This window comes from Scleropages formosus, chromosome 11 (assembly GCF_900964775.1).
Source record: "Scleropages formosus chromosome 11, fSclFor1.1, whole genome shotgun sequence".
NCBI lineage: Eukaryota > Metazoa > Chordata > Actinopteri > Osteoglossiformes > Osteoglossidae > Scleropages > Scleropages formosus.
Window position 1 is genome coordinate 4499508 of NC_041816.1, and position 14159 is coordinate 4513666.

Sequence of the window (14159 nt, forward strand, 5' to 3'; positions counted from 1 at the left end):
AAATCAATCATATGAAAACATTCTGGATGAACAGTAGCCTGGCCATTCTATTTGTTTGTTTCTTTGTAAATATGAGTCCAGTGTTCTGATGGATTACTATTGGGGAAAGCAGCCCGTGAGGTCCTGGCAAGGTCAGAGACATTCCGTCCCACCCAGGCAATATGGGCGTGACCAAAACCCTTTGCTCTACTCAGAGAGGGCAGGGGCACACCGCAGAGAATTCAGCTGTGATATTCCTTCATCCCATAAACCAGCCTTTCACCTTCTACTGTCTGAATCCGTTCTTGCCCAGCTGGCTATGAAAAGCTCACATCCTTTCTCTCTCCCGCCTACTGAACGGGAGAGGGAATGAGTTCTACAAAGTGGTTTTTTCCCTCACTTCAGCACAGGAAAAGCTAACACAAAAGGAGTGCCAACAGTTTGTTCTTACATAAACCCAGAAAATATTTATTTTAAAAGAATAAACAAGACCTCTTTTTATCTAAACCTAGGATTTTTTTGATATTGCCCAGGGCCTGTATTTTCCTCAGCAGCATCAATCTCAATCTCAACATCCCATGCAAATCAAATTGCTGATCCAAGCTGAACAACTGCCAACTTCTTCAGGTTCACTTGACCATTAACTTAAGGTTAAAATTTCACTTCTAGTTAATATAACATTAGTGATTTAGATCAAAACTTGAAGGCTTCTACGGCTGGTGTCAACTGACTGGGGTTTTAAGTCTTCTGGATGAGACCACGTTGTGTAGGAAACTCGTTCCAACGTTTCGCTTCCCCTGTTGTGGAAGCTCCCTGAAGATGCTTCCACATCTTGCGAAGGCTGGATGTGAACTGGAGTGTTTAACGAGGGTGGGCGTATTTATGGGCGGGATCGGGGTCGGTGATTTACAGTTATAGGTTCTGAATAAAACAACATATCACAGCAAACATCTCTGATATAACATGTTAGATGCCACCACAGGTTTTATAATGCATGTTTAAGCCTATAACACTGTAGATCTTGACATGTTTCTTTTAAGTTCAAAAGGTGTTTTGATTAAAATGTAGATAGAAATATAAAACTGCTGAAACTAAATGCATTTTTCAAATGCAGACATCTCAAATTTTTCCAAGCAATGAAACCAACACTTGGAATTCCAAGTACTTTATTATCTAGACAGAAGGATAGTATAGCCTGATAGACATGAAATTTTAATTTATTTATTTAGCAGATGCTTTTCTCCAAAGTGACTTCCAATGAACTCTCTGTAGTGTTATCAGCCCACACACCTTACTCACCAAGGTGACTTACACTACTAGATACACTGCTTACACTGGGTCACTCATCCATACATCAGTGGAACACACTCTCTGTCACTCGCACAGTATGGGGAACCTGAACAGCATGCCTTTGGAGTGTGGGAGGAAACCCACGCAGACACGGGGAGAACATGCAACCTCCACATAGACTAAATGGGGATAGAACCCATATCCTCTCGCACCACCCAGGTGCTGTGAAAGAGCAGCGCTACTCGCTGTGCCACCCCATATATATTTATTATCCACAATTTTCAGTTTACATTTAAAGAAAAACAGCCTGTCTCCCTTTCAGTATCACAATTTATGCTAATCATGAAAATAAACTGGCCAAACCCATACATAAGAATTTCAAAAATACACTTTGAAAACAGACATTGAATCTACATCTTCCTGCTTCATAACCAGTATGAAATTATTTGCCAAAAGCTGGCAAATAAATGAATATAAAGGTAAGATCTGAGTGGTAAGAAGGTCTGATCTGAGTGAAATTACCTTAAATTATGCATTCACAATTCTAGTCCATTTTTAAGACCTACATACAGACCTTTTGTAAATAAGATACTTATACTACAACTCTGTGACTAGCATGTCACAAAAAACTTGTCAACCAGCATCTGTCCTTTTATGAATTAATCCTTTGTCTTTTTCAATTTACACTAAGCGCTTGTCTAATGCAAGGCTCTAGCTCACCAAAAGACCCAATCCCAAAAGAACAGAGTGTGTAATAGGGTACATCCTGAATGGGACAGCTGTCCATCACACAGCGATCTCTCGCCCTCAAACACACACACAGGGCAACTCAGAGCCACCAATTCACCCACAACACTTGGACTGTGGGAACAATCTCTACAATAGAAGTGAGCTTATGATACAAATGAAGAGTAAGAAATACCACGGATAAAGGAACATGACAGACACACCTCCTGGGCTTTCAATGACGTGGCCCTCAGCAACCTGCATGATTCATCTCACACTCTCATATGCAGAAACCCGACTGGATTGTACGCATGTTTTTGTGTATGAAAATCACTGCGTCATCTAATCACGAGTGGGACGAGAGACAAACACACACACACACGACATGCGAGCTCCCGGTAAGTGGAAACACCTGCACGTCCGCCGCTCTTTCCCTCTCTTTCCACTGCCGTTTCCTCCTCATCCGCTCTCCAGGGGAAAAAGAGCGCGCTTCACGCGCACGGCGACCGCGGTTGTGTGGCGGGCAGCTCGCGGAGCAACAGGCTCCGTTTTAAAGTGGGCCAAAACGAAAAATCCATCACATATTAGGCCGCTGGCAGCGTTTTACCAACATCCAATGGCGTGTGTAAATAAATAAAGGGTAAAATATGACGTTAATAAAAATGGGAGAAAAACAACCCGGGAAAAGAAGTAAATCACTGGGAAACATGGATAATAAAACACGTCAAGTGAAATGTCTCGTGGGGTTTCGTGTAAAACCTCTCCAAATCGGTTCACACGCTCCCCGGGCCCGTCCGGTAGGGGTGGGGCGGGAGTCTGGGGCTGGGTGGTAAATAACACAGTAACAGTGTATTTCAGCTGGTAAAAAAAATAAAAGAATCGCAGCATTGGGGCCGCTGACAAGACAGGCGATACGGAGCGAGTGAAAGTTACGGATTTGGTGCCTTTCGCCGCACTTCTCCGACGCGTCGCCCTGCTCTGTGCTGCTCTCTTCAGACTCACTCTCTGAGCGGCTCGAGCGCTGCGCGCGCTCATAAATACATAAACACCTTCAATAATTCACATTTTTTAAAGGCAGAAGACGCAGCCCCAGGAGAGAGAATGGCGGAGAGCCAAGGCGAACGTGTGCACCGTACGGTACGGCACGGTGCAGTCGGGAGTATTGTCCTGCCGAGTGTGGCCTGAGGCTGAGGGAAAAAACACAGTATCCTATTTACCCATAGATCATTAGTGAAAAAAGTGTCGGACTGAAAAACTCACCGGTCTTCTCGTGGTCGTATCCCACGACAACAAAATAATCAGCCAGTCTAGCCATGGTCGTTTGTTTTTAAAACATCTTTCAAGCCAATTCAACATGTTTCTTTATCCAAAAGGCACAGCCATGTTTGACACGGGGGAGGGGGGCCGGGCGCATTGCGCGTGCGCTCGGCGGCGGCGGCGACGGCGGCTGCAGCGACGGGTGACCGGCTTTGGGCGTGGGCCGCGCGGAGGTCTCTGTCACTCCACCGGGATTCCCTGTACTCAAATCCGCCGTGAAGGTCGCCGAACACGGTGTGAAGTGGATGTCCACGCCGTGCGGATCTCAGCCTTGAAACGGAAACACGGGATTGGGGACATGGGAAACCTCCTGGATGCGCGCGCTTTTTTCCACAGGGTTGTTACAGGGTTTCCTGTTGGAAGCGCGCGGTGCAATTTGGGCGCAGTTATTGCATCTTTTTCAGAGGGTCTGCCAGGTCATGGGCTGTAAAAATGAGTTCTGTTAACATGTTGACTATGTGTTACTATCCATAGAGTTTTCTGTTAACATGTTAAGACGGGTACACAAATTGGACCTGTTAATGCATGCAGCCATGATGAGTCATTTGTAACTGATTCCAGGTTTTACAAGCATCTGTCCCTGGTCCATATTACCACTTGTCCAATGCAGGATCACTGTGGTCCACAGCCTGTCCTGCCCCTTCCGGAATCACATGTCTATGGACTGTGAAGGGGGGGGCATGTGAAGACAACATGCAAACTCCCCACAGTTTGAGCGGGATTCGAACCCACATCCAAAACCATGGCCCAGGTCCAGGGGGGGTTACCAGCTACTCTTTATTACACACATTAAAATTAATTTAATGATTCTTAATTACCATCTTATTAATGGGACTTCACCGCTGTGGTAGTCTATACACCATTTCTTCAATCAATAAAATGTCCTTGACATGAATAAATTCCTGTGGAAATGATTTTTCTTACTCTTGTGTAAGAACCAATGCTTAGTACAATTGTGTCTGTAGATTGTGTGTTTATGGAGGGACATTATTTGGAGAACTATATATATATACACACACACATTTTCAGAACCGCTTGTCCCACACAGGGTCACGGGGAACCGGAGCCTACCCGGCAACACAGGGCGTAAGGCCGGAGGGGGAGGGGACACACCCAGGACGGGACGCCAGTCCGTCGCAAGGCACCCCAAGCGGGACTCGAACCCCAGACCCACTGGAGAGCAGGACTGCGGTCCAACCCACTGCGCCACCGCACCCCTATATATATATATAATATATATATATATATATATATATATTTGACTTGCCCACAATAAACATCTGGTATTATTCACCAGATACTCAGAAAACATTCATTGCATGATGAATGTCACTGCATTTTTATATCTATGATGATGTCTTTTAAAATTTGAAATTCACTGCACTGTACAAAAGGTATAATCAACAATTCTTCTTGATCGTTCCAACCATCATAATAAACTTATAAACTTTGCTTTACTTCACCCTCATATGATACCCTGAATTACTGGTCAGTCACTAGTTTCCATTTCATGTTTAACCCCTAAAGTTTTTACACACTTGCAATTCCAGCCACTGTTGACCCCGGGGTCAGCAAATGTGCATTTTCAGAGTAGCATCCTCAATCCATGGTGAAGATTTGTGTGTAAAAGGAGCAGGGTTTCTCACACAACAGCTTGGGCAGGACAACCAGAACAAAATTAGTCCTCTTTGGAGCCTTAGGTACTGAAAGCAGCGTTTGGCCAATAAACATTTTGAATCCATTGTCTCTAGTGGTTTATAGTTTTGTGTCTATGATATTTTATTGAACTGTTCCATTCTGCCTTTGAATACTTTTTTCCTTATAACAGATTCCTTCTGTATGGTTATTTTAGATCGTAGCAACAGTATCTACAGTCAAAATACTACTCTGAAATGTCCAGGCAGTAGTGATTTTGAACTCCTGGAACAGTACTATATGAGAAGATCTTGTTCAATGCTCTGGGGAATTCAGCTCCAAAATATTTGAAAGTATTTACAGCCACACCAGTGTGGAAACATGGTGGTTGACTCATCCCAGGTGGAAATAGTCCCAAACTGAAGAAATCTGAAAATAATAAAGCATGCACTCTATTATTGGGTTATTCATTTTAAAACATCCATACACAATAAACAGGATGCTGAAACCAGACTGTTATTTTGTCTGAAATATGACATAATCTTGGCCAAAAATAGGTGTTGGTGTTATTTTGCATCAAAATTTTCCAGCATGAGGGTACATGTCTGACGTTAGTTCAACTGAATAGATGGGAGTTTAAAGCAACGAGTGCAAGAGGTGAGCATTGACGCAGGCGCTTGTGACACGCATCCCTTCTCAGTTAGGCTCTGTGCAGCTTTCACGATCCCATGTCCGTCACTTAGCGCGATGAGGGACTGTGCACAGCCGTGCAAACTATCAATCTGTTTGTGCTTGTTAGAGTCACATGGGGAGGTTCAGGCTCAAGGTAAGAAGAAACCTGCAGCAGCATTCAAGGACTGCGTAATGCATGGTTTTCAGTGGACCACGAATGCCTCCTGGTAGATGCATAAGGCAAATATTGGAGCCGTAGCCCTGCAGCGGAAAAGTAGTAGTATGCTGGGATTCTCAGTTTCTACTGTTTTTGCCAAGACTTTGTGGCTTTGAAAGAACTTCCCCAAGGTTGAATCCTGCTTTTGCCTTCCATTGTCTTAGCTAGCCAGCTAATGTAACTGACTAAACAGGAATGCACTGACTAAATCTTGACGGTACAAACAAGTCAGCATTACTTTTGGGTAACCTGCTCTGACGACACTTTGATTTCTGCTTCAGTTGTTTGCTGTTGCTTGAATCGCAATGGGCATGACTGAGAGGATCACAAGTGGCCTCTCAGCCTGAGTATTTTCAGGGAAATTATTTCCCCTGCTGTGAGAACGATAGTATTGCACTTGATTTTCTTTGGAAAGCGCACTGAGATGTGTTTTCAAAACAAAACTGAGGTTACTCCTATGTTTAAATTGTTTACAGTCTCAATCCTGTTAGCAGAGATGTTAGGGAGACGTGGATGGCCAAGTTCCTCACATCTCCGTAGAGAGGCTTTGATTTTCTTAGGGCTTTGGTCCCATCACCAGTGTTCATGTAGTATGGGAATCAAGACTGACAGGTTCACCTAACTGACTACATTATTAATCTCCCAAACATATCTGGTTTATTGGCAAAGCAAAAAAAAACAACAATGAAGAAATAAATTGTCTCATTCCACAAAAATTCCAGGTCAGTCAGGGCTCCTTCAACAACAGCGATGATTCATCGTGTAAGCAGTCATTTCCATCACTTCTCAGTGTCCCACCCAACCTTTACGTCTCACCTAATCAAGGAAACTGGCAGCTCCATTGTCAATACAGCACATGACACTGATCACATCCACATTCACAAAAAATTTCTATATATGGAGATGAGGAGTAAAACTCAAACTGTTACATGAAGATACCTTTATTGCGTAATAGCAAGAGCACCATATAAGGTCATTGTTTGTCAACCAAACACACAAAATACTATTTGATGGTGATGTATGATGTTTGTGCTATCTGTTAGACATCAGGCTAAGACACCAGCACAAACAGCCCTGTGGCGGTAGGGGTTTGCAGAAGTGTAAGAGAAATGAAAGGTGTGCAGTTTCCAAACCGGTTTGGAGTCAAGAGGTGGTTTGAAGGAGTCGTGTTTCCTCCCCGTTGCAGAGAGATCTCATCCACGCATCTGCAGGTCCTCCCTCTCCTCTTCAAGATCAGTTAAAATACATCACATTTAGATCACTTATCAAACTGGCAGACAGCTGTGATGCCACATGCCAGAAAACAAACCTGTATGCTGCTGCCTCCCGCTAACTGCCTAAATGATTTACATATTCTGGCAGTGGAAAATGGAGCCTCGGCTATTTGCAAACTCGGCACGTACAAGTTGTTTAAAACACATCCAGAAGACTTGCAAAGGCAGTTCAGGGGTTGTTGTCTAGAAATGCGGGAAGCCAAATGGGTCGGTCTTTGCTATTCCAAGCAGCTCATGGTGAAAATCACTCATTTGTTTTCCTACAACATCTGTGTGCCTTTAACATGGCACAAGACATCAACTTGTCTTCATCTTTAAAAAGAGCAATAACCGGCTGATTTTTAACCACTAGAAATACCATGACTGTATGTACTGGGTCAGTTGCTGGCTGAATGTAACCAAACACAAGTGTATAATTGTATGAAATCATAGCAGAATGGGATTGCAGGTACGCAAGCTAAGATAATCATATTTCACAAGTTTTGGGGTTTCAGTGTTGCCTGTTTTATAGGTTTACATGAAGTCAGGTAATTTCATATAATAAATCTACCCAGAAAACTTCACAGAGATCTCAGTTGCTCCCCAGAGATGCCTGCATGCACTTCATTTTTACTTCTAAATAATAATGATCTTCAAGCCCATAAGACAGGTTGTGAAAATAGTTGGATTTGCAGGATTTCTAGTCTCAGAACTTCGAAAGAGGAAAATCCAGCTACACTATGTCAAATATTACACTGAGTATTGATTTGGTAAGTTCACCTAAACCACAAATCCAGCTGATCTCCTTCTCATAAGAAAACGAAAATATTAAATGTACCAGCTAAAATAAGTCGGCGAAATGAATTAGGAAACGCTGAAGATTGTAAAAGTATTGTGATAAACATCTGGCATTGTTCAATAGTTTCAGGTTTTGGAATGTTTCTCTGTTAAACTCTATGAGCAGGGCAGCTGTTCGAAAGTCATTCACCGTGAAAGTTGCACTCCTGATATTTCCTATACAAGGAATTGTGTCGACATTCCGTACATTATAACAAAATTACATCACTGTGTCCTTGACCAACCGCCACCGCACGTTTCGCACGTTTTCATTTTATCTGTTAATTATAACAGAAAACCTTTAAACAATGAGAAAGAATGTTATCTCTTCTTGGGGCGTCACGGACACAAGGCCAGAGAGAAGCAGGGAGGGATAAAACATTTACAAAACAGACTAAAAGAAATGTAAAATCATTAGGGAAGCATAAATAAGGAAATTCTGTGTGAGAATCACCCAAAGAGAAGTTTTCAAACCCCACTGAGCAATAGTTTTAAAATATTTACTGTTTTATACTACATTCCAAGTCCATTTCATATAAACCAAGCAACTACAAGAAAGAATATGAGGTCACCAAATTCATTTATAACTTTTTCTACTGTTGTTTTTTTATTATTGCACAAAAATATGATAGAATTGTGCTTATGAAAAGGCAGGGCATGTATTACAGGAGGTGCTGGCTGGGGGATACCGGAGGATGAGGGACGAGAGGAGCTGTTAGTCATCAAGCTCCTCCCACCAGCACTATAAAGGCTCCCAAACTTGAGTCGACCACTCAGACGATTAGCTAAGTGTCACAGCTGCCGCACAGCAGCAGTAGGAACCTTGCGAGTTCTGGGATACCTTCCGTGTGAGGAGATCTTCGCCGCATATTAGCCAAGTGGATTATATCAATTTCAGGTATGTGAATATTCTTCCTTTATTTCCCAACTACATGCTGCATATTTGTCAGGCTTTCAGTAGTTGCTGTGATCTTTTGCTTGGATCAGAGCTACAGCACACCGGGGTTGGTTATCTCTGTTATATAAGATGGGAATTTTTTTTTCATCCATGTGAAAATAGAGGTCTAGAGAAGATTCCAAGAACACTTTCAGGCAGAAATACCAGGAATAGCTCAACTTTGCGCAGTACAGCATTGATCCTCCTGCTTCTTTCCATGTGGACTGTGCATGTGAGACAGGCTGGGCAGTTTGCAGCCGGGTTGGGGGGGGGGGTGAGAAAAGCCAAGTTTATACACAGTACCCCTGCAGTAGAAGCTGAACCGAAGCCAGAAGCTCGTCCAGAAGTTTACTTAGAATTAAACACATCCTCGCAATCCCTTTTTAAAATAAATGGACGATAAGTGCAAATGGCTTGGCTTTTGGACTCGATGTTCTCTTGCACAAGCAAGGTGAGGTGCAGTCAGTGGGGCCACGGGGCTCGGAAGCACTTAGCTATTCCAGCATTTTTATACGAGTCAATAAGTAACAAGAGTCCGTTTTTCTTTACACAGGTTTCAGTCAGAATGAAACTACTTCTGCAGACAGCTCTCTGTTGCTGTCTGCTGGTCGTTGTTACACCCAGTGCAGGGAGCGCCAAACTGGACTCCGAGGTGAAACGGAGGTAAGCTGATTAAACCCAAATTCATTCAGAATCAACTGGACCGTGATTGACACTGTGCTCCACTTGAGCCACAGCAGGAATCCTGCCTGTGATCTCTTCCGGAGACACTGACTTGTTCTCTAACAAAGCCCTTTCGTACCTGCCAGACTGACCATGTGGCTGCAGAGCCGGACAAGAAGAGATTTAAGTGGCGTGTCTACGGGCAGTGAGGGAAACGCGGCACAGATCGTCAGACCGGAAGATGTCAGGGATGCTTTGAATTCGCGCTCGAGGTAAGGCTCAGCCTCTTCACACACACATTCCTATTTGAACTGGTGGGGATATTTGAAGTGCTGGAAGATATAAAACATGGCAGCATACTGGACCAGTCGGAGATCCTGCAGGGTCTTCCAGGGCTGTTGTGGACCAGGTGATGAGTGTGGACTGCCCCTAAAAGACCTTTTTCCTCTTTCTCCTCTAGCCCTGATGCCAGCATACGGGTGAGGAGGTCCAAGTGCTCCTTGGGAACCTGCACGGTACATGACCTGGCGCATCGCCTGCACGTGCTCAACAACAAGTTCAAGATCGGCAGTGCCCCCATCGACAAGATCAGCCCCCTGGGGTATGGGCGGAGGCGCCGCTCACTGCCCACCCGCCAAGCTGCCCCGCTGACAAAAGGGCTCCAATTCCAGCCCGTGTGGAGAACTGGGGAAAGCCGGGTGCGAAGGCTAGAGAAGCTCCTTCGACGGACTTGAGCAGGGGAGGGGAGGGGTGAGATGGAGCTCACCGTGGCCAGCACCTTCTGGCCAGTTTGAAGAATTCCTCAGAAGCCTCAGACTCCCGTTGAGTACCACGGACCAGCAAGGAGAGCGGCGCGTCACCTGGACAGAGGGAAAGAGCAGCTGGTCAACGTGCGGGTAGCACCTGAGGAGAGTTGCACCACTGGAAGACTTTCATTGGTTGGGGGGAGGGGGGCTGGAAGGGAGAGCCATGGTCCGAGGTGGGGAGGGCAGGGATTTGCCAGGGTCTGAATCGCAGAGGGGGTGAGGGAGCTTGCTGAGCACACTGTGGAGCGGCTGGAGGAAGATGCTCACACTGGGGGGAGGACATCGGTAGCTGACTCGCCTTTCTGTTTTCTGCCAGCTCTAGAGGAACATCTGTGGCTCCTCCTCAGCTCACATCGTGGGACCCTCAGGACAGAACACCTCAGTGGCCAAGGCACCCCTGATCACCTGGAAAGGACCCTCCAGAGGGAGGGATGCTGAACCTAAAATGCAGATAGATCTATATCAAACTATGTATGCGGACACTGTATGGCAGAAATCTCACAATCTAATACAAAACTTTGCCAGCCTACCAGGGATGGTGCTCTACTTGAACTTGACTTTTTTTTTTAAACAGAGAAATGTGCAATTATATATAGTCTAAATATATATGTACTTCTATATATGTATATATTTTGTCAGTGTGTATATAAGCTGAAATATATTAAGATATCACTATTTAAATATTTTAAAATATCTGTACTATATCATTATGGAGAAACTATTTTTATACCTGGAAAAAGAGCAATATGGGCATTGTAACTGTTATTTGCTGTTACCAAACTTTTCATTCATGGATTGTTAGTATAACTCTAGTAATAGAACATCATTGTTTATTGCTGTGTTATAATAAATTTAGTATATCGGGTCTATCTTGTTTGTGTCAAAGTGAGTAACCTTGTTGAACAATAAATATTTGCATACGTGAACTCTGTTGTTGAGACGCTCCTTCTCATCCACGGGTTGTCGGGGAACGCTAGACTCATATGGCACGTATTATGCTATTAAGGGTGCTTGTTAGCGTTACCCCCCTGGCTGGCCAAGGTGTGAGCTGCATTCCTGTTCTTCGTGGTGCATGCCACCCTGGCTGGCGGCAGGAAAAGCCCGGAAAGATGAACTTTCCTGGCATACGGAGTGACAGGGTGGCTTACCTGCGATCTAGCGCCACTGCCAAAATGCAAACCTGGTGTGCGTGGAGAGCAAGTGGGTTTCATTGGCTGAGCTGACTTGCAGCTCGCTGCGCGGGATGAGATCTCCCTGCAACGGGGAGGAAACACGACTCCTTCAAACCACCTCTTGACTCCAAACCGGTTTGGAAACTGCACACCTTTCATTTCTCTTACACTTCTGCAAACCCCTACCGCCACAGGGCTGTTTGTGCTGGTATCTGAGCCTGATGTCTAACAGATAACGTAAGCGTCCTTGTAGTCTACACACCCTTAGGCAGATCAGAACTAAGAAAACACCGAGCAGAAGGTAAATAAGAATGCAATTCCAGCTCATCTGTGTCCGTTACCTGATCTGTGTAACATCAACACCTGGGTCCAAGTTTCTGTCTGCGTGTCTACGCTCCATAAGCTGTGCTGTTTCGGTGCCCACATACTGGCTGGCAGAACAGTTTCATTTCTAATTCCTAACCTGGTTGCAGGCAGAAGAGCAGCCCCTCTAGGCAGGGCATCTTGCAAAATACCGCTGTTAATCATTACCAAGGTACAATCGTGGCACACATTTAGAGTGCGCTGCTGCCAAGACCACTGCCCGAAGCCTGAATGGGGCACATGTTGCATTTGCCCTCAATAAAATCCCCTTCTTGCAGGCAAATTATTCCATGGGTCCTGAGCTTTTTACTCACTTATTACCTCACTTATTTACATGTTTACTTGTACAACAACAGAACGGAATGGCCTTTTTGGTATGTTGTCGGTCAACTGGATACATTTATGGCTCAGTGGGGGGCCCGTTCACTTCCTTCCTCTTTCTCCATAAATGGTCACTTTAAATGCCATTGGTCCATGGAAGAGCTTGAGGATTTTCTGGGGTCAGAGTAGGGGTTAAGGGCTAGGCGCCGATGGGCTCTTGCACAGCTTAATACTGTATGATTGTGCGTAGAGCGTTCATGTGGAAGGATGGGGTCCTTGATGGAGGCTCAGAGACTGGTTTCTCCAGACCTCTGGTGCCACCCAGTGGGAAACATCCTCATACCCGTCCCGCTCATGTTTCCACGGAAAAGGCCGGCTGAGCATTCTGGACTGAATGACACTTCCCTCCAAACTATCTGAAAACGGAATGTACTATGTTTGCATGGCAAATGACAAGAACAAAACAACTTCACAAAGGACCTCGGAGCTGCTTCTGTACATCACACGTTGTCCTCTGTTTACAGTATGTGTCACGGTGGGTTCTTTCTCCATCTCTTTGCCCTGCTGAAAACAGCAATCCCAAGGCTGGGTCTTAGCTCTGCCCATTATCGACAAAGTAGAAGAGTCTGCAGGTGACAGATAAGCTACTGATCTCCACTCTGTATCGAACGTACCTTTATCATTAGCGGCAACAATAATGCCGCTGCAATAACCCTCTGTGCTATTTATGCACACTGTTGTCTCTGAGCACCCTGCAGGTATACGACTAAACAGTAAACGCATGTAATCATTGTCAGACTCTGAACATTATGGAAATAATAATAATGAAACGAGAGACTTGAGGATCCATAACAATGTATATGCAATTTCACTCACCATAAAGATGCCCCATTTACTCTTCTTTTAAACCAGATTACTGATATTCAAAGGGATTATTCCATGACCTGAAAAACTGAGAGGAGAAACACACGGGAATGCAATAACTACTTTGATAGCCTCTAAGGAGAACAGAGAAAAAAAGATCAACACAACTAAGCCCTATGACAAGCCTTAAGAAGGATTTACAGCTTATACCAGGATTTGATCACCATGTACTTTCCCCGTGTTATAATCACATTATCATTAGAGGTACATTCTTTCCACAGATATGTCATCCGTAAAAGCTGAAATAACCCAATTATTTCACTGAGCACTGAGACAAATGTTTGACTGAACAATTATTGTACATCAAGTACTGTCAGAAAGCAGCAGGCAAACAATAGATGCACACAAACTACTTAAAGACCCAGTCTATGAACAAATGTTGACATGACACTGACATGATATCTGGATACTTCTGTATCTCTCTAACTGATGTGATTGGACCAAAACTCATTGATCTGTGATCTTGGCAAAAACGCTTAATAACGTCCCATTTTCTCAGTATGTGCATGACCCCTGTGCAAAAAAGCCATTGCTTAAGAGAAATTCAGAAGGTTTTATTGACATTGGAAAGTGTCACCTGGCCATGAACTTGACTTATTTGAGTAATGTCCTGCCAGTTTTGGCAAATCCACGAGGATTAAAACTACAGTCAAATTCTGTAATCAGAAGCCTAAATCATACACTCCTGTCCAGTAGGTTTAAGAGAGCACAGCAATTAATCTGCATCTTTTCTGTGACCTCAGGAGCAACAAGTGATGTGCTCGTGTGTGTGCTGTGGAGTTGTGGGTGTGGGTAATGTGGTCAAGTAAGTGAAAGAGGTCAGTGAAGCAGAATGCATGTTCTCAAGAAAAAATGAAAGAAGTGCTCTCAGGATTCTGTGTGAAATACCAGGTGATGTTGCTAGACAGACCCTCACCTTCTGGAGAAGAGGGAAGTGAGCAATAACAGAAGAAATTTTTCAGGTGCCATTATCATACACATTTTCCCATGTATCTTCCCTCCTCATCTCTCTCTACTGGATGCCAGCATTAAGTTCAAGACTCGGGC

At 44.3% G+C, this 14159-nt stretch overlaps 2 protein-coding genes across 3 annotated transcripts in view; one reads left to right on the forward strand and one right to left on the reverse strand.

Annotated features, from left to right (window-relative positions):
* The window catches only part of sbf2 (SET binding factor 2), a 98056-nt gene extending 93713 nt beyond the window's left edge, over positions 1 to 4343 (reverse strand). For both annotated transcript variants that reach the window (XM_018752609.2, XM_018752608.2), the window contains exon 1: positions 3256 to 4343. In XM_018752609.2, coding sequence (XP_018608125.1) covers positions 3256 to 3310 — 55 coding nt within the window. In that variant the 5' untranslated portion in view covers positions 3311 to 4343. The remainder of the gene's footprint in view (positions 1 to 3255) is intronic.
* Positions 4344 to 8683: 4340 nt separating this feature from the next.
* On the forward strand, positions 8684 to 10950 carry adma (adrenomedullin a). Its single transcript, XM_018752531.1, has 4 exons — positions 8684 to 8824; positions 9417 to 9526; positions 9673 to 9798; positions 9987 to 10950. Exons 2-4 carry the CDS (start codon positions 9429 to 9431, stop codon positions 10258 to 10260), a joined length of 498 nt encoding a protein of 165 aa, XP_018608047.1. The 5' UTR covers positions 8684 to 8824; positions 9417 to 9428; the 3' UTR covers positions 10261 to 10950.
* Positions 10951 to 14159: the final 3209 nt, after the last annotated feature.